The 22,613-nt window shown below is 25.9% G+C and overlaps 1 protein-coding gene across 1 annotated transcript in view; it reads right to left on the bottom strand.

The window, feature by feature from the left end:
• The window catches only part of LOC107451266 (mutagen-sensitive 302), a gene marked incomplete in the record, with an annotated part of 30,217 nt that overhangs the window by 4,142 nt on the left and 3,462 nt on the right, over positions 1–22,613 (bottom strand). Inside the window, 8 exon segments of the mRNA XM_071177665.1 lie at positions 3,003–3,094; positions 3,351–3,448; positions 5,767–5,970; positions 9,019–9,176; positions 10,142–10,331; positions 11,724–11,902; positions 18,761–18,863; positions 21,714–21,799. Coding sequence (XP_071033766.1) covers positions 3,003–3,094; positions 3,351–3,448; positions 5,767–5,970; positions 9,019–9,176; positions 10,142–10,331; positions 11,724–11,902; positions 18,761–18,863; positions 21,714–21,799 — 1,110 coding nt within the window.

Below are 22,613 nucleotides of genomic sequence, written 5' to 3'. Positions count from 1 at the left end.
CACATATTTTACGTACCGTAGTAACGTCACCGTAATCAAATCCTCGTTCTCCCATATAATCAATCTAATAAAGTTTCCACAGATTGTAGAGCAGCAGAATCAGGAATTGTATTTCCCTCATTTATTACATCTTCTGCATCAGTACTATCATCACTATTTGATTTAACAACACAGTTAGTAACAATTTCCTCATCTGTTAAATACTGGAAGTCAAGCTCACATACACTTTGAAATGAATCTTCTAAATTTTCTTCATCAAGAATTTCTAAGCCTATGATTTCTTTTCTTTGTTCAAAAATACTGTTATCATATTCTTCAATATAAGAAGATCAAGCGGTATGATCTTTCTCCACGATCGTGATAACGTAGACGATTTTACCTTTGACCATGCTGCTAATATACTGCCTCCAATAATGAATATTGCTTTCAAAAAGTGTTATAACTTCATAACTTACTATTGCAGAGATTATTATCAATAAAAAACATTAGATTCATATTCTATTAATAAATGGCGAGGCTGATTTGACAAGATTTCTATTCATATCAACATATATTTNACAGACGTGCATTACGGCTGATGGGGATTACTTCGAATAATATTAAATGGCTATGTGTTTAACTTTTTTTTCTTCTGAGTTATTCCAGGAGTCCTGGAAATTAATAGCCAGACCTTGTATATTTTACATGCATGATAATCTTGAAAATGTGTCTCTTTAAAAAAAAATTTTGCGACTCCGAAAGGAGCACGGATAATCGAGAGTGTACTGTATTTTACATACAGGAAATCTTAGGGATTTTTATTGTCCTTAAAATGCAAAAACTTTATTACACAACTAACTATAAATGGTTCACAATATTTTACATTTATGATAGATATTAAATTAACTTAAATTTGAATGTTTCCCTCATAATTTTAAATAGTAATAGACAATTTATTACTGACCGTTAAAATATTTTAAAATTAATTTCTTTTAAAAAAGAGTTCAAAATAAAAGTAAACATTATGTATTAGTAACACTTGTTTAAATATTCCAAACAATAAATTGTGCAAAAATTTTATATCAATAGGAATTCATTTTAGAAAACTTAAGCAATTTTAGGAAATTATTTAAAATTTACATAAACCAGAAGAATTTTTATTAAACCAGTAGACCAGGAAAAACTGGCAAAATCCAGTAGTCTACAGGTGAATCCAGTAGAATCGGCAACTATGCCATTATAAACGGAAATTTACTAAGCTGTAATTTAATAACATCTATACAAACTGAAATTAACAACCTAAATATTAGCCCTAGCTTTCATATAGTTTTATTTATGCAGCAAAGAATCAATGATTTTTGTCAATTATTTATGATACTCAACCAACATTATATAAAAAATTACAATGATCACAACTTGAAATTTTCAGTTATCTAAATTGTCTAAACATATTTAAAACATGTATATGTACTTATTACTTATAATTCCAGAATTTTTTGTATTATTAATATGAAACTTGGACACAACAGCTGCAAGGGGTAAATTTAGCCCCGAATCTTAAAATCTATCAAAATTTTGACTTAGTTTTTAGTTTAGCACATTCATTAGTACTTAATTATTTTTTATTCATTATGGTCAGATATTCTTTATTCATTACGGTCAGATAAACACAATTTACAACATGAACATGATAGCATAGGCAGATAATGTCACTTAATTAGCATTTTACAAGTTATCTAAAATCACAAAATTAGTCTGTTTATAGATATGCATTAGAAAAGTAGAACTAAATAATTTAAAATCAACAGTAATTGAAACAAATAAAAATTAAGTTATGTATAGAAAAGCAAAATTAAAGAAGAAATAGTACTAATTCGTATAAGACAAACATAACAAAAATCGACACTCTTGACACCATTAATGCTCAAATTAAATTTGTGATTAACTAATAATTTAATTTAAAAAATAGCTAGGGTTTAGAAAGTAAAATTAATGGAGAAAAGGAACTTATTCTTCTAGAGAAACCATGAAAAATTATCATACTATTATTGACTCCACTGAGGTTCAATTAATTTTGTTATTGAAGTAAAAATTCAAATAAAAAAATAAGTTGCACACTAAAGAGAAAGAGCAATGAAGAAATGGTACTTATTTGTTTAAGTGAAACATAAAAAAACATAACATTATACACACTAAAGATGCTTTATTAATTATGGTAATAAGTACTAGCTGAAATGAAAAAAAATATGCTATGTACAGTACAGAACCCGTCATCCGGAAATCAGAAAACCAAAAAGCCGGAACGAAATTCTATAAATTTTCTCACCATTTTTAAAAAAAATTTGTTTTTTTTCCTCATAAGATTTTACGATTTTTCTTTCTTTTTTTAAAGATGTTTACCTTACCATCATTTTGGAAATAATCATTAATGTATTACTTCATCGTTTTTTCTTATTTTTAAGATTATTTCCAATTTTCTTTTTTTTTTAGTTGGGTTTAACAATAAAAAAAAACGGCTTTTTGTAGCGATTCTGAAAACAGGGAAAATCAGTTATCCGGAATAGCGATGGTCTCTACCATTCCGGATAATCGGTTCCCTACTGTACTATAAAACAAATCTAACTCTACTAAATTGTTTAGGAAAAAAGTTAAAAAATGCCCATATCATTATTGAAGCTATTGTTCCTTAATTTTGGTAATAAATACTAAAAGAAATTAAAAATAAGCTATGTTAAAAGCAATATTAATGGAGAAAAGTATTAACCTATTTAGAAGATGAACAGGATTTCAGAATGTTGTACGGTATTGGCATATAAATTGCATATTTTTTACCACTCTATATGAAGAACGGGTATTCAGCCAATCAATAATAAAAATAAGAGAAAGTAAATTCTATGAGAATGAATATTACATAAGCAACTAAATAATTCATTATTAATAAAAAAAGAGAGAAATTCAATGAGAAAGAATACCATACAAGTTATTAGAACAGAAATTTAAGTTAGCACAATAAGAATGCATACCATGTGTGACACACGAGGTTGTTTGACAGAAGGACGGCAAGAAATCAAAAAATGGCCAGATGTTAGTTCTGAACTAAGTGATGTAAAAGGACCTAATAAAAAAGCATGAACATTAAAAAGAGCCAGCGAATTAATACTACTAGTAATATTTATTTATTAGCTTCAAACAAGAATTGGTTTTAATATTACTAAGAACACATAAAATATTAATGATGTATAATTATTAAACAATAAATTAAAATAGAAATATTAAAAATTAAAATAGAAATATAAAACTTTTAGTATTTAAATAAACAAATTACTAGATAATATATAAAGCTAGATTAAAATATGTAATTATAAAATTACCAAAGCATGGTAATGGAAGAATTTTGTAGTCTCCTACTTCATCTAGTTTTTGATAAAAACTACAATCAGAGAGCTTTCCAACAACAGGTCCACTTTTACTACAAATGAGAAAGCATGGATAAATTTCAAATAAATGAATATATTTAAATTTTTAGAGACACAAATTCTCTAACAACCTAATTTTAAAATATTGTTTTTCAATGCAAACATATTTTTTTAAAAAAAATATTCATTGCATTTAATTACAGCATCAATATATTTAGTTTGAATGATATTAATCATTTAAATACAAGTTAAATATGTAATACATAACTATGATTCTTAAAATATAGTTTTATCTTCATACTAATATTAGGAAATAAGAAACTTAAGATTGCTCTTTTTTTATATTTAATGCTCATACAAGCAGGAAAAATCTAAACAATTTCTTCTATAAACAGGACTTGACAGCTCTTTATAGACCTAGGCCTTCCGTCAATGAAAACTGATTATTGCCTTCGGTACAGCAGAAGATTTTTGGCGTAGTTTGTTTCCCATTCTTTCTTCGATAAAATGAAGGACGAAACCTGTTCTAATCGATTTCATTCATTTAATAATATTCTTCCTTCAATAATATATAAAATTTTTCTTCATTCATAAGATGAGAGAAATTGGTTTGTTATGAGAAAAAACATACAAGTCAAAGCATAGTTTTCTACATATAAGATCATCAAAAGAAGAGTTTTAAAAAAAAATTGCATGTTACTGAAGTACAGAAAGATATTTTATCATAAAAATAAAAAAATGTTAAAAAAATTGTGTAAAAAAGATGTGTCATTTTTTTTACTGCTAAAGTTGTAAGGATAATTACACTTTTATTTTAGTTAGAGAAACTGTTAGAAAACTTGATTGGTAAATCTTAGGTCACGAAACTTATATTATTAACATAAAAGTCATCTTTTTAGGTAAAAACTTTTTTCCAGATTCTCAATGAAAATCCTAACTTATAATTAGATATACAAATTTTTTTTGCTTTCAAATTATAGAAATATGCTAAGAGATGAGAGAGGAAATAGTTAAAATTTCATAAGGTATAGATTAAAATTATTCATTTTAACTAAAAAAGTATTACATTGAAACCTCATTGTTACAGACACTCTTACAAAACAGATGCCTCTCACTACAGGCATTTTTTTTAATTCCTTGAGAATTTTTTATGAAAAAACCATTATGTATACATGTATATAAACCTATATGTATATATATACAGTTTCTACATATTTGTTTTTTTTTTGCCCTGTAAATAATATAATTTTGTTAAGTTTGAGTAAATATATTTAGCAATTATCAGGGTTGCCACAGAAAAAGAATTCGCGAAATAGTTGCTTTTAGTAGCCTAAATACAAGAAAACGCAAGGAAAGTTAAGAAAAATAATAAGTTCATTTTGAACTTATATATATATATAGATAGATATCAAATATATATATTGTGAAAAGTGATTACATAATATCATATTGAAAAATGTCTTTTTTTTTAAATCATGCGGCTATTCGAAGCAATAACCATTGAAAAGGTGACCAAGAAATAAAATAGACTTACAAAGGAATCTGCAGATTGAACAAAATAAAAAGTGAAGACTCAAATTCGCAATTCAAATTTTTTTTTTTTTTTTTAAAAAAAAAAAGAAAAAAAAGAAAGTTCAGTGTGTTTTAAAGCTATCGCGAGCCGCAGATTTTAAACCCAATTTATGCTTAAAAAAACATTGCTAGGAGAACAGAAAAGTTTCCCAATAGTCTCCTCTTCCCGAAAATAGTCGCCTCATACCAAAAATAATTGCATTTCAGTCGCCTGTAGTAACCCTGAATCATATTTAAAAATTTATGGCTTTAGCTTCGTTATTAGTCTACCTGTCCTGCAATGGGCAACTCTCATAAGCAGACAATATTTTGGTTCCAAGAAAGTCAGAGCGTATACGTAACCAAGATACCAGTGTTGTAATAATTACACAATTTAATTTCCTTCTGTTGTAATGTTAATCTCATTATGTACTTAGTACTTATACTTATAATTTTTACTTGTACTTAGTACTTATAATTTTTAACAAGAAAATTAGAGAAATTGAAGGAAATAAATTAATTGGAATTTTTACACAATTTTATAAACTAAATAGTTCATTGAACTTAAACATTTAAAAATAAATATATAACTGATAGTTTGAAAATGAAATACACATTTCATTGATTGCAACACAGAATTGGAATATTAAACATTCAATCCAACACCACAAAACAAACAGTTAAAACATATAATTTACAATACAATCACAAAACAATCAACATTAAAGGTAGACAAAAAAAAAGTATTAAAAAAATTCATATCACATGCCACTAAAGTTAGTTAAATTTTTTTCTTTGAATTTAGAAATTAAAGACAAACCTGGGGTTAGATAAAGACAGTTTACGGAGACATTGAATAGCAACAACAGGCGTATTACTACCAAATCTAGGCAATTCATTCACAGATCTGCTTGTAACACGAATGTCAAACAACAATACTCCACCATTCCTCAAACCACCATAGAAATACATAGGATCATCAGAATCCCATGCACAACTCCATGCATCACAATCAAGAGAATACCTAAATAATTTTATTGGTTAGGTTAATATTATGATCATAAATATTTAAAAATCAAGGTTTAAAAATTTTTCAATAACGATTTTATGAAGCTTGTACTCACAGCATATAATTAAGTCTAAATCTTAACAACAAATTGTCACAATTTAGAAAAAAATTCACTTTGATAGTCAGAAGAATATATAAATTAAATAGTTCCTGTTACATACTACTGAATTAAAAAAAAAATCTACTTTTAAAGTCAACAATATATTTTTTGATAGCTATTCATTTTAAGCATGTAATTCTGTCATCATTGTTAATAACAGTTTTACATGAATTAAGAAAAATTATTTTAATAAGAAGTTCTTGTTCAAACAGTTGGTATTGAATTTCAATAAATTTACTAATTAGCTTCAAAAAAGTTTGTTAAGTGTTTAGCAAAAAAAATATTTTTTTAAAAATTGGCAAAATATATTTTAAGGTAGATCTGGATTATATGCATGATAAAAGTTGCCCTTCTCAAATATTCCTCACATGAATTTCAGTGCTAAGGACATTAAACACACAAAGTTCTGCATTAAGGGCCTTTTTTAGCACAAATAAATTAAATAAACAAGTTTAAAAGCTTTTTAGAAAAGAACAATTTAATATAGCTTTTAGTTTTGATGTAGATACATCACATTGGAAATAACATATTTAACGAAAATGGGGTTAAAACATCACAAGAGATAACACCAATGAGCTGTTAATTAATGCAATATCTTCCATGTTTTAAAGTTATAAAAATTGCACAAACAAAATAATTTCAAAACTAAACTTTAATCAACTTAATGACATTAAAGCATATATAGTATAACATAAATAGGAGAGGGTTGAAAAAGTGAAATGTGTTTTAATTGTAGAATAGTGTTTAAAAAAGTAAATAAAAAAAAGGTATTTGATGAGAAATTTATTTTACTTTATTTTGATAAGCAAACTATTACTTACTCTTTTGATGAAAGATAGAATCAATAATCTTTTCCTAATTGGAATTGTAACAGGAAATTAATTATTAAATAATTAGAATTGAAGCAGTAAAAGTTTAGAAGCAATACAAGCTACAGTAAAAGCAATCACTCACTTTCCCAAGAAAAGTACTTAAGGGAAACAGGTCTTGTTTTAGAGGACATTTAAAACAAATTGGAGCAAAATTTGAGTTGATTTGAAGCAATTTAGGGGTCCAAAAACAGTTAAAATAAACAAGACCAATCAGAATGGCCATAAAATTGTTTAATGAATGCAGTTAAAAAAACAAATAACCTAGTGTAAAATAGTGAAAGTAGCAAATATTGTCATAAAGTTTCTAAAACAATTTAACTTTTAAATAAACCAAAAATTTAAATGGGGATCTTTATACTTTAATAATAAAAACTATCAATTTTTTTCAAAAATAAAAAATATAAATTTATATCTATATGATTGCTTAAGAAACATAATTATTCATCTTCCTTTATTAATGAATCAGTAACTTTTCATTATTAAATAAAGAGTGTCTTGCTCGTTAATATAAACATGCTAAGCAAATTAAATTTAAAAATATTTTTCAAAAAATGAAATAATCTGTGTTCACCCCAGATTTAAAAGTTCTTTTTTTTCAAAACATTCAATTTTTAAATAAAATCGATCAACACTCAGACAAAAAAATTTTTTTAAAGGAGAATATCAATATAAGTATTAAAGATAGAGTAACAGACTTTATTATTTAATATTACTTCTTAATTTTTATTTTGCTATAATTCACTCAGTTTCAAAGATATTAAAAAAATATATATTTGTCAAAAGTCAGAAAATTCACCTCTGATAGTGCAGTTTTAAAAGATTACTGAAAGCCATAACAGGATTTGGTATTCGTTTTCTTAATTTGAACTCTCAAAACCACTTTTTTTCAGAAGTATTACCAGAAAGTGGTTTTCTGGTAATACTTCTTTAGATCTTGATTAAATCCAAAACCGTTGTCTTGTTAATTAAAGATAAAAAAAATAAAAACACTCTCCGGTCAGAAATAAATTCCCTGCAATTTTTTGTCAAATTTCATACTTCTTTTTTTAAATTACTGTAGTTTTTAATTAAAATTAAAAAAATTACCAATGTGTTTATGAGCATTGAGAATTAAAGCACAAAATTTTTTTTATTTATCTAAACTATCTTTATGAACTTGTTCATTTCTATATACTTAAAATTGTCATGACAAAAATAAGTATAACATAATTCTATCAAGAGGTGGAGATATTTTTGAAAATCAATTCATAGCTGTTTTTCCTAAATTTATTATTGAATTCAATTTAAAAAAAGATATGCTTGTTCGTTAGAAATTACAAAATTATTAATAGGAATTTTTTAAAAAAAAAAATAGCACTGAATATAGTATCACTGTAGTTTTTAATCAAAATTTTAAAAATTACCAATGTGTTTAGACGTATTGAGAGTTGAAGTATAAATGCAAAATAAGTAAATTAGTTAATTGTTAACTTTTAAATCTAAAATTGTTTATTGCTACATACTTAAAAATTTCATGACATAAAAAAAAACTATTAATTTTATCAAAAGTTGGAGATATTTTTGATAATCAATTCATACGTTTTTTTATATTTATTCTTTAAGAAATTCAATATAAATAAAGAAATGCTTGTCTGTTAGAAATAACAAAATTAGTAATTGGAATTTTTGAAAAGCATAGCCCCGATTACAGTATCACTGGATCAATGTTTATACCAAATGACTAGCAAAATAAAACAGTTTTAATATCGAATAATAGATAGAAAGCAACTTGTGAAATTATGTGTGATCATCATATTATTAATTACTAACACTTTCAAAATTCCCAGCATTGGTGTAAATTTTGCAGAGAATGCTATGCTTCCCACAGGCATTTTCAAATTTCCTAAGAATTAAAGTATTTCTATGTCGCCAGGAAGAGAGAGGGCACCAAGTCAAATGTTTAGAAAATAGTTAGAACAGAAAGATTTCTTTTTACCACTCCAATTCAAAAAATTGCAATTTAATATTTACATTAAAAAGATTGATGCTTACGTTTGAACTACCGAGTTTGTCAAAACATTAGTGATTTTCACAGTCTTGTCAAGTGAAGCTGTCAACACTAAACCATCATGAGAATGAAAGGCCATATCTTTAATAGGCTTCTGATGAACCAATACAAACTCTGCCAGCTTCATTTCCTGAGCTGCGATCTATGAAAGAATATCACAAATCTTTGAGTGAAAATGACTAATGATAAGGGTATCTAATTAGAGAATTTAACACTAACATAATTAAATTATCTCGACAAACATAAAATTATTTGTTAAAGAGAAATTGCACATCTTTATAAATGAATAACAAGGGTTAAAATAAATGTAAAGGCAGGTCAAAATTGTATTTTCACGTTGTTTTGTACTGAGGACAACCTAACATCTGAATTCTTCTGCTGACATAAAGTCACATGAAGATGATTAAAAAACACAGCACAGCAACAAGTTTATGGTAATTGAGTGGTATGTTATTAAATCATTTTTTAAGATAAGCAATTTAATTAGCTTTGGGGACGACCCAAACAAAATTGAGGCTGCTTTAAGGAGCCATTACAAAGTTAAGAACAATTTCACAAAATTCTAATTTGTAATAAAGGATCTTTCCCCAAGTAATTTTTTATTTTCACCAAGTCTAAATATTAGAACTTTTATCAAAATATTCAACATATTTAAAATTATTTTGATATTACATATAAAATATAGTGAGAGCTAAAATATTTTACTTTTTTCAGAAATTAATGCATTAATATTTTTATTTTATTCTACTAAAATAATTTTTAATAATTTAAAATAATTTAACTCTGACTCTTTGAAAATAACATTTCATAATCATATTAAAAGCTTTACAATGAACTACATTTTTAAATGGCTGTAAAAATAATATTAAAACAATTAACTTGTCAATGACAAAATAATTTAAAAATACTTTCTTCAGATATTTCTAGAAATACAGTAACTTAATAATTTGGCTTTAAAGTTCACTTTATAAATGAATTAACATGTAATTTTTGTATTAGTCCTCTTTAGAATTTATTCTCTCTTTAGAATTTTTCTTTATTTTTCTCATCAAGTTATTACTCTTTAAAGATTTAACCTTAAAAAAAATTTAGGAGAAATTATCTTACTTTTCGAAACCCATGTCCAGGAAACATGTCATTGTTGGTAGGTTGGGAAACTAAAATCAAACCTAGCAAATCACAGACATCAACAATTCTACAGCCACCATTTTTAAAGATTTCAATACTTTTGTCTAATGAGAATATTGAGCTGTTCTTTTTTGCTGCTTGAGACAAGTCCATGAGTTTAGAACCAGACCTATAATTAATAATTTTTCCTGGAATTAGAGCACCTTTTCTCTCTTCATCATAAGCAATAAAATATTTTGAATTTTAAGATATTTTATCAAAAAATAAATTCTTAAAAACTTAATAACTTCAATATTTTTATCATAAACTGCACAAAACTTAACCCCAAGTGTTGGCTCAAAGCATGTCTAATTGATAGGCATGAGCTTAACTAGGAAGTTAACAATGCAGTGCATAAAGCTGATCACATTGCTACCATCATGAAGTTCGTTATGAAATTTCAAAGCTTAAACTTCCATGACCCCCTCGGCTGAAAGCTGGCTTTTACAGCTTGAAGGAGTACTTTTAACAATATATTGGTGATTACAACTTCAGAGAAATTATTGAGTAAACTTAGTTTTAGTGGAAATTATTATCAAAACTCTAAGCATTCTTAAATATATATATGTGTGTGTTACAGTGAAGAACCAAAGTATGGTAAATCCTAGCTTTTACTGGCAAAATCTAGCTTTAGCCAAAGTATTTCGATCTTAAGTATGCTTTAATATGATTCTATTTCAGATTTTTACTAAGCTTTTGAGGTAAAACCTAGAAGTTACCAGACTTTGGGGTTTTACTGTAACATATAAATACATTTATATTTTATTCACTATATACAGTGAAACCTTGAAAAAGCGGACACTCTCAAAAGTAGAAAATTTTAAACTACATACTATGCTTTACATCAATTCATCAGAAAAAGATTAAATGGAAGCTTGTTTTAAATGCTAAAAATAATTATATTATAATTTAACATTTTAAAAAAACTTTTAAAAAATAAAATATTAAATTAACCAGTTAAAACAACTAAGGAAAAAATCGAAATGAACTTTCAATAAAATTCTTAAAATAACAAAGCAATAAAATAATTCTAGGCCCTAAAATAGGAATATCAAAAACGCCATTAAAATAAGTTATTAGTAGATTTAAGTACTGAAGATATTAAAACATACTTTCAAAAAAAATCTTTTTTATTGTAATCAGTGATCATAAATAGAAGGGGAAAAAAAACAATTTTTCATTCATTCATTTGAAAAAAAGGAAAAAATTATGAAGTTGAATAAAAAATTAAATTGTGTGGTTCATTGATTAAATAATTATTAATAATTTCTGTATCAATTAGCCTTAAACCTTCATACACAATTAGAGCAAAAAATAACTTTAAAATAACAAATGAAATAATTCTAAAGAGGTCAGCAATTATAATATTTAGAATTAATATTAATCACATTAATAAATATAAGTAGCAAGTATGGGCAGTCAATTTATGACCAAGATATCCTAAACTTTCATAAAAAAAACTTTCAAAAAGTAGAAAGATAAATATTATAAGTATCTAAAAATTTTTTTTTAAAATAGGTACCTATATTCTTGTAACAACTTAGTGGTTTCAATTAATTCTTTTTTTAACCTTTCACATTCCTGTAGAGCCATCATGTGACTCAATTTCTCTCTGGCGTAATCCATTTCCACTCTTCTTCTTGTTTCCCTTTCCTTTTGCAATTCCTCAAGAGCTTTGTCTCGTTCAGAAGAATCTAAAGCCTTTTTAACAAATAAATAAACATTTCAAGAAAACCAAGTCTGTAAGTCCAATTAAGTTAGATAATAGAATTATAATTGTCAGATAATCGAAGTTCAGCTGCAAGTAAGAAAGTTAAAATCAATATTTGAAAAAAATGCTCAAAAAATATTGATTTTAACAGATTATTGATAAACTAATAGATGCTCAATTTTGATAATTTCACTAGGTAACTTTTCTAGAGTGATCTATTTTAATTCATTCAAAAATGGCTGCTATTTCCTATCTATAAGAAAACAGTTTAAAGGTCCACAATGCATTACTAGTTCAAAAACATAAAACTTTAACTTAATATAAGTTAAGAAATTGGATGGAAGGTTTTGACTATCAAAGTTCTATTGTATATAATCAAGATAAATAGATAGCTAATATATAGCTAACACACACTTAATTCTAACAATATTAATTTGTTAAATATTTCCAGGTTATTAGTTTGAGAGTAATTAAAAAAATAGTTATTATGTTTTGATATGATCTTAAGATAATTTGAGAATACATACAAAAATAGTTGTCATTCTTTATTCATATAAAAGATGTTGATTGATACAAAAAATGGTTATTTCCTATTTATAAAGTTAAAAAAAAAGTTTATAAAAAGTACACAACACAATAATTCAAAAACATGCACACAAAAAACTTTTTTTATATTTTAACATGGGTAATTAGAGGGGAGAATCTGATTATAAAAATTTTATCATTCTATTGTGCATATTTAAGATAAAAACATTTGAAAAAATATATACAGTAACACACACTTAGGTTTTAAATTGTTTAACAATTCTAGGAAGGCAGTTTAAGAATACATACAAAAATAATTGCTATTTTGATACATAAATGTTTTTTTATTGGCTTAAAAAATAACATTAATTAATTTTCAATATTTTTTTAAAGATCATAACTGACATACAAAAAACGAATGATATTGAATGATAAAATTCTTCTTGTTCATTTAAATAAAACTTAAATAGCAAGAAACCAGCAATCAATTCTAAACAAATTTTTATTTGAGGAATTATATTTATAACAAATTTTGAAAACAAAAATTAAAATATTTATTCAAGAAATAATAATTTAAGTTTGACAATATCTTATACCGTTTTAGAATTTTTTAAGCAAGTATTGCATAGCCTATGTAGCACCTCGATTGAGTATACTTAATTAAAATTTGGTTATTAACCCTTTCGCGACAAAGTTTTTTCTTTTTTTACAACAGAACAATTATGGTAGCATAAACTATGAGTAGGGCAGCATTATGTACGGTAGTGCCATCTATGTTCTGTGAATGAAAATACCTACAAAAATATTGGCAGGATTGGTGGGAAAGTCTCCCATTAGACAGAGAAGTGTTTCTGTCCCAAAAGATATTTTTGAAATTTGCTTGGGACGTATGTGTCTGGTTAGACGTGAAAGGGTAAAACATTACCCTACTATAATGGAAGAGACACTTTCAGATTTTGATATTTCTCAAGAAATACTTAAGGAATAATTCTATAACTTTACAGATTTTTAGAACATGCCATTTTTCATACTTATGAATAAGGTTTAAATATTTCAGGTGGTTTGAAAGATAAGACTATAAATTACGAACATAAAAGAGTATTTTGAACACCTTATGCAAGAAAATATAGCAATAAGCTTGTAATGATTACTTTGGTTTTTATTTGCAAAATTTCAGAAATTCTACACAAAATCTCATAAGCCTAGCTTTACTCAAGAAGATATGAACATTTTTGCTAAAACATAACTAACTTTTACTGCCTTATGTTTTGTTTAGATAAATGAACATGTTCAACAAAATTGAAGAAATTTTTTAGAGCTGACAAATGATAAAAGATTTCATTAGATATATATGAGAAAAGTAAATTATATAAGTCAGTATTTACATGCATAATATGTTATAAAAGTTTATATTACTACCTTATATTAAACTTTAGGTAATATAAAATGAATATAATAGAATAGTACCNTTGAGACAAGTCCATGAGTTTAGAGCCAGACCTATAATTAATAATTTTTCCTGGAATTAGAGCACCATTTCTCTCCTCATCATAAGCAGTTAAATATTTTGAATTTTAAGATGATGTTTTACAAATAACTATACTAAGAAAAAATAACTTCTTAAAAACTTAATAACTTCGATATTTTTTATCATAAACTGCACAAAACTTAACCCCAAGTGGCGGCTTAAAGCATGTCCAATTGATAGATATGACTAGGAAGTTAACATTGCAATGCATAAAGCTGATCACATTGCTACCATCATGAAGTTCGTCATGAAATTCCAAAGCTTAAACTTCCATGACCACCTCGGCTGAAAACTGGCTTTTAGAGCTTGAAGGAGCGCTTTTAACAATATATTGGTAATTCCAACTTCAAAGAAATTACTGAGTAACTTAGTTTTAGTGGAAATTATTATCAAAACTCTGTGCATTCTTAAATATATACATATGTGTGTGTTACAGTGAAAACCCTAAGTATGGTAAATCCTAGCTCTTACTGGTAAAATCTAGCTTTTACCAAAGTATCTTGGTCTTAAGTGTGCTTTAATATGATTCTCATTCAGCTTTTTACCAAGCTTTTGCGGTAAAACCTAGAAGTTACCAGACTTTGGGCTTTTACTGTAACATATACATGCATAGATATTTTATTCACTATATACAGTGAAACCTTGAAAAAGCGGACACTCTCAGAAGTAGTAAATTATCCACTCAGGAGAGGTGTGCTGTAGGAGTACATGTTAATTGAGAAATCTAATACTGTAAGTAAATTCTTTTAACTGAATTAATATAACGGTACATTATATTAATTCCTCATCACAATACATTATTACACATGAAGAATGAAATTGAGATAACCAAAATTCAAAGAAAATTGCTTAAAAATAAATTTCAAGAAAATGCCTATTTATGTAACTAATATACTATGCTTTACATCGATCCATCAGTAAAAGATTAAATGGAAGCTTGTTTTAAATGCTAAAAATAATTATTTAATCATTTAAAAAAAATTTTAAAAGTTAAAATATAAAATTAACTAGTTAAGACAGTTAAGGGGAAAATCAAAATAAACTTTCAAAAAAATTCTTAAAATAAAAAAATAAAACAATTTTAGACCCTAAAAAAGGAAATCAAAAATGCCATTAAAATAAGTTATTAGTAGATTTCATCAAATATATTAAAACGTACCTTAAAAAAGAATTTTTTTTTACTGTAGTAAGTGATCATATATGAAAAAAAAAATTAATTTCTTTTATTTATTAGCCATATTCAAAATGGGTGTTGTTTTGGGTTTGATGGCGTGCACACCTTACTTGGATATCATCACACTTTTCAAGAGTAATAGCCTTTTGGTGATCACATTTTTTTTAAAAAATTTTTTATTATTTTATTTTTAAATAATTTTTAACTAAGACTATTATAAGTGTACTTATCAGATATCAGCCATGGCAAAATAGTGACCACAATATTTTCAATGGCACTTCTACAAAGGCTTTATAAGATCACATAAATTATTATTTTTATTTTTCGAAAAAAAGAAAGAAATTATAAAGTTTAATAAAAATTAAACTGCGGGGTTCATTGATTAAATGCAAACATAAGACAATTAATCATAATTATTTCCGAATCAATTAGCCTTAAGTCTTCATACACAATTAGAGCATAGAATAACTTTAAAATAACAAATGAAATAATTCTAAAGAGGTCAGTAATTATAATATTTAGAATTAATATTAATCACATTAATAAATATAAGTAGCAAGTATGAGTAGACTATTTATGACCAAGATATCCAAAACTTTCAAAAAGAAGAAAGATAAGTAATAATATTTAAAAAAAAATAGGTACCTATATTCTTGTAACAACTTAGTGGTTTCAATTAATTCTTTTTTTAACCTTTCACATTCCTGTAGAGCCATCATGTGACTCAATTTTTCTCTGGCGTAATCCATTTCCACTCTTCTTCTTGTTTCTCTTTCCTTCTGCAATTCTTCAAGAGCTTTGTCTCGTTCAGAAGAATCTAAAGCCTTTTTTAACAAATAAATAAACATTTCAAGCTTCATAAAACCAAGTCCGTAAGCCCAATTAAGTTAGATAATAGAATTATAATTTTCAGATAATTGAAGTTCAGCTGCAAGTAAAAAAGTTAAAATCAATATTTTAAAAAAATATGCTTAAAAAATATTGATTTTAACAGATTATTGATTAACTAATAGACACTTAATTTCGATAATTTCAATAAGTAACTTTTCAAGAGTGATCTATTTTAATTCATTCAAAAATGGCTGCTATTTGTATAAGAAAACAGTTTGAAGGTCTACAATGCATTGCTAGTTCAAAAAATCCTTGTGCTTCAATGTTAAATTCTATCGATTTCTCTAAAATCTAATGGAGACAAAATATCTGATTTTTAGTTGATTTTTCAGCACAGAATCCACACTGATATTTTCCTATTTGTGAGTCAATAAATGGCAACAGCCTGAGATATAAAATTTTAAATAGAATTTTATAAGTTATACAAAGAAGACTAATGCCAAGATAGTTGGCACAGGTCATAGGATCTCTTTTCATATGAATTGGGCACAAAATGCTAATATTCCGATCCGTTGGCATAATCTCAGAGTGCCAGATGTCAGTAATAAGTTCAAATAAATTTTTCAATAAGGTAGGCTCACAATTTTTTAGTAGTTCTGCTGAAATAACATCATGTCCCGAAGCCTTCTTATTCTTTAAGTTTTTAATTGTAGCCCTGCTCTCTTCAACAGTTGGAGCCTCAACTTTGATGTCATTTATGAATTCAGGTGAAATTATTTCAACATCCTCACAATTTTCATTAAGAAGTTCTTTTAGTAAGAAGAGTTTCTTTTTAATAAATACAAAATGAATTTGATTGATACAAAAAATGGTTATTTCTTATTTATAGGGTAAAAAAAAAAGTTAACAAAAGGACCACAATGCAATAATTCAAAAACATATACAAAAAAAAACTTTCTTTTATTTTAACATGGATAATTGAATGGGAGATTTTGATTATCAAAATTGTATCATTCTATTGTGCATATTTAAGATAAAAATATTTCAAAAAATATATATAGTAACACACACTTAGTTTTTAACTTGCTTAACATTTCTAAGAAGACAGTTTGAGAATACATAAAAATTTCAAGACATACAACAAACGTTTCTTCAATTTTTTCAAAAAATCCTTAGAAAATTATTAAATAATCTTAGAGATGTTTAGAACATGCCATTTTTTATACTTATTAATAAGGTTTAAAGCTTTCAGGCGGTTTGAAAGATTGGCTATAAATTACAAACAAAAAGAGTATTTTGAACACCTTAAGCTAGAAAATATAGCACTAAGCTTTTAATGATTACTTTGGTTTTTATCTGCAAAATTTCAGAAATTCTACACAAAATTTCATAAGCCTAGCTTTATTCAAGAAGATATGGACATTTTTATTGAAAAAAAACAACCAATTTTTGTTGCCTTATGTTTCCTAACGATAAATAAATATGTTCAACAAAATTAAAGAAAATTTTTTGGGCAATTTTAAATTAAGAAAAATATTATTTTAAAATTTGCAAAAATTAGTTACAAATTGTGCAAGATATGAGCATTTAATATACTCTTTTCATACTGTGCATATTCAGAAAACTACTGTACTTTTCATACTGTGCATGTGCAGTATGAAAGGAATACTTTAAATACTTAATATCTTGGGCAATTTTATCAATTATTTTATCACATATTTTTCAAATTTATTCAATCATAATTTGAAATACTTTAATATCTTGGGCAATTTTTAGCATTTTTTTTTTAAATTTTAAAATTATATTTTTAATTAAAAACTGCCTAATTTTGTTTGCTGCTAAATTTTGTTGAATATTTTTACAGTTAAAGTAAGAAAAGTATAAAGCAAAAAAAAATAGTTTTTTTTATAAAAACATTGATATTTCAATGAATATTAAAGCTAGGCATCTGAAATATTAGACAGCTACTGCAAATAAAAATCAAAGTAATTGCTACAAGTCACAGGCTAATTGCGATATTTTCTAGCATAGAGAGTTCAAAAACACACTTTTTAGCTGGTAAATTAATGCCGCCCTTTTGAATCTTGGAAAGCTTTAAAATTTATTGATAAGTACTAAAAATCGCATACCCTAAACACCCATAAAGATATAATATGGGTATTTCTGGCGAAAATTGGAAAAATGTCAAAAACTGAAAGTGCCTCTTCGAGTACTGTATATTATATTAAGTGAATATTATAACTCCTTCACAGCAATAATTTTAGCCTTTTTACAACATTATTGCATATAAAAATTATACAGAAGACTGCAGATTGTACGGTCTAATGCAGCGAAAGGGTAAGCAATACCAAATAGTTAAAAACATTTTAAGAGAAATGATTAATACAAAATACTCTATGTTTATTAATAAACTACACAAATATAAAAAATTACGACAAGTAAAGAATCAAAATATATAGATGACATAGCATTCTTCCTTCTTCAGCAGCAGTCAGTTTTACAAATGGCCACTCCACTATTATTTCTCACATTGTACAAGATCGGATAATATGGCAACTAGATAGTTACAAATCAGTTAGTTGGGAGTGGAGCCCATTGTATACTGTTTAAATCTTTAAGCTGACAGGTGATGAAAGATTTCATTAGATATTGAGAAATGCAAATTATATAAGTCAGGAATTATATGCATAATATGTTATAAAAGTTCATATTGCTACCTTATATTAAACTTTAGGTAAATTAAAATGAATATATTAGAATAGTATTTTGAGTATAAATTTAAAAACATACCTTTACTGATTTAGCATAAATATTTCGGATCTCAGACTTTCGAGCTCTAGCATTACATTGTGGGCAACGTGCATTTTGTCCCTTCAACCATCGGGTTATACAACTAAAAAGGGAAGAAAAAAACACTTTTACTTATGTATAATTGCAGCTGATATAAAAATGAATGTGCTAACGAAGATACTTTCAAACAACAAATAAAATACAAAAAAGCTGTTTTTCGTACTAAATTAAAAAATATTGTTTTCCAACACTCAAAATCATTAATTTATCATATATTAGATCTATTTACCAATTCCTTAAAGGAATAAATGTCAAGAAAATTAATATTATGCATACCTTTTAAAGTATACATGTATAATTCCTATAGAAAGTCAGATTTGAACTTAAGACTTTTAAAATCCTATGATTGTGTTGGTATTGATTATATAACATCTTTAATTATTTTAATAGAACATTTGCATAGTAATTAAAAAAAATGATTAATAGCAAAAATACTATATACTAATAGCTAAAAGTTTTTTATTTTTTTAAAAAACTTTATTAGATAGAACTGATATGCCTAGTGGTCAGAAAAGGCTAAATTTTTTTTGCAGTCAACTTTCACTACAACTACCATTTATTTACGTCTTTTAGTTTGTTACAAATGTAGTTAACTATAACTTTAACCAGTTTTTCAAATGTAGTAATTACAAATTACCTTAAAAATGTAGTCACTATTAATTACTTGTTAAGAAACAAATTTTGCTGGGTGATTAAATTTACACTCATGTACAAAATCAAAGAAAAAAATAACAATAAATAAAAACTTTTAAAACATTAGTATTACTAATTAGGAATAATAAATTGGCTTAGTTAAAAACATGGGAAATTATAAAGAAATATCTAGCCGTGTTTACATGTCATTAGCAAATTTATTATTCTAAACCATTTTGTTATGAATTCTTTTCAGCCTCCAACTTTTTTTTTGGCAGGGAACATTTAAGGAGAAAGAATAGAGTAAAAGAAAAGAAAAATTATTGCATTTTTGGATAGTTTATCCCTTTAAGAATACTATACAGAAACATTGAATTGATTTTCATAAATGAAAAAGTTACAGCATATGTCAAGTGCTGTGATATGTGAACTAGTGCGCCTACTTGATTAATGGATTTACTCATGCATATCAAAACATTTTATAAAATACTATTATTTTAATTATTTTATTGAAATAATTTGTTTAAATTATACAAGAAAAAGAATTTTAATATAAATAGTTGAAATTCCATCTCATTCAGCTTTAATAATTTCTAATGAAGGCTGCAAAGGGTTTTCGACAATTTTGGAGCAATTTAATTAGAAATAAATATAGGCCCAACAGTTAAAGAATATGTTCAAAAAGAATGTGGCTGTAGAAGTTTGGCTGCTAAAAACATATGAGGCATCACATGAGGAAGTTCAATAAGAAACAGACTAAACTAGCACTTGAGACTGCTGAAAATGACAGAGAAAAAGTATCTTATAGTCCTGTTATTGATGCATTATAGTAAGTAGCAAAAATTTATATGAATTACTTATCATAAAACTTCAAACGCAATTTTCTCAAAACTATGTTTCCCTTACTTGCTGTATCATTAACTAGTATATAGTTACCAACATGGATAGGAAAAAATCTAGTAGATTTTACGCAATATAAATTTTATGATAATTATTGCACAATCTACTAAGCATTTTATGCATGGAGAATTTTAGGGATTATTATAGTCTTCAAAATAGAAAAAACTTCAATATTTTCCAGTTATGATTGACATTAAATGAACTTTATATGCTATGAATTATGTTTCAATTGTAATAAGCATTTAATTCATCAGAGATAATTAAAAGATTTTTACAATAAATTGAAAAGGGAGTTCTGAATAAAACAAACTGAACATTTTAGAAGGAAAAAAAGTTTCAAACTGGCCATTTTGCCTTCGGTAAATAAGGCACAATTCATTATCTATTAGTTATACATATTTAAATATTCAAGCAAGCAAAAATCTGTGCAAAACTTTTATTTCAGTAGGGATTTTTTTAAGAAACTAACTCAATTTTAGTAAATTTTCTAAAAATGCACAAAAAACCAGGAGTATTTTTATTAAAGCAGTAGACCAGGAGAAATCGGGAAAACCCAGTTGTCTACTGGAAAGATCAGTAGAGTTGGCAGCTATGCTAGTACTATTTTCAGCCAACTTACTTCCAATTTTGGCACAATGTTCATAATAAATATAGTTTTTATTGCAGATGAGGATTTTTTGATTGGCTTAATCAGTTTGAGTAATCCACAAAAATGTTATTTATTCTATACCATTTTTTGTATTTTTATTTTCAAGACACTGCCATTTTGTGTATATATATAGATAAAGCAATAGTAGAATAAATATAACTTACTTTTACTATTTACTTACTAAATAAATTAACAACTTATTTTTACAATGGCATATAATATGGAATACAGCTAAAGACATTTTATTTATAGAAAAGAAACATTACATAAAATATTATATAAACGTTTTGAGGCAATTTTTTAAAATAATAATTTTTAAACATGTTATCTTTCAAAAACAAAATAGACAGAAACTTTTGGAGATTGTTTAAGTTTAAGAATATTTCATTCTGAAAATTGAAAACTTTTACAGATAGACAAAATTTGAGATCAATTCAAAGACTTAATTACTATATTAGATAGAGAAAAAAAAATAATACACACATGAAATTTTTTATAAGGCAAACATTTTTCTTCTTAATCCAATGTCCGAATAAACTTACAACACAAATACAATTTTAAAGCAAATTAAAAAATACAAAGCTAATAATTTTGAAAAGAAGATATTACAAAAATTAATGAATTTATGTAACATTTTTAATAAAAATACATAAAAATTATAAGTATTAACTGAATATACTTGTAATATGAATATTACTGAAAATATATTACCTCCGACCAAATAAATGACCACATCTTAGAGATACTAATCTATGCTCACTAGAATTTGTCCATGGTTCGAAACAAATTGTGCAGTTCTGGAGAAAAAAAAAAGGGAAAAAAAAGTAATAAATTAAAATAATTAAGGATATACACATAAAAAAAGGTTCAGCAATTGATTCAAACAGTAAACATTTTTAAACTAGCAATTAAAATTGTGCACAAGCTCATCTTTTACTCACCATTCCACTAAAGTTTTTGGTTTGCCACATGCAGTGAAAATAGAGTGAAATCAGAACAACGTGATAACTGTGAGAAAAGTGCAAAGTTCAGTCTAGAGACCAGCATAATTGCACACAAATCAAAATTTAGGGCATTCACAATGTCATAACTAAGGCCCGGATTTTGATGACATTTGCATTTTTTTGCATATTTGGACATTTTTTGTCTTTTAGAGCATTTTTTTAGACTAATAGGGCATTTTTCTTTAAATTTTGGAGCGTATTTTGCATTTTAATGAATTTTTTAAAGTTTTTTGTTAATTTTTTCCAATTTTTATTATTTTTCATCAATTTTTATTATTACACTGGCTTCCAAACAATGAAGAAAATCTATAGGATATTAACAGGTGAAGCAAAATCTTTTCAAATTGAAGAAGAATTGTCAGTAAGTGAGATCGTCTTTTTCAAGTATGCATCTATAACATCAGTAGACGTTGAAAGAAGCTTCTGCAGGAATGAAAATTTACTTTCAGACAAGAGACTTTCGTTTACATTTCAAATTATCAAAAAACATTTAATAATCCAACGTAATTCTGATATTTAGTAATATTATGAGATGGAAGTTGTTATATCCATTAAAGTTTCTATACAAAATAAAAATATTTTGGTGTCAATATATTTTCCTTTTTTT

Source organism: Parasteatoda tepidariorum, chromosome 2 (assembly GCF_043381705.1).
Source record: "Parasteatoda tepidariorum isolate YZ-2023 chromosome 2, CAS_Ptep_4.0, whole genome shotgun sequence".
In the NCBI taxonomy this organism is placed as follows: domain Eukaryota; kingdom Metazoa; phylum Arthropoda; class Arachnida; order Araneae; family Theridiidae; genus Parasteatoda; species Parasteatoda tepidariorum.
The sequence above is the reverse complement of the archived record's forward strand: the minus strand, read 5'-3'. Positions and strand labels throughout refer to the sequence as shown.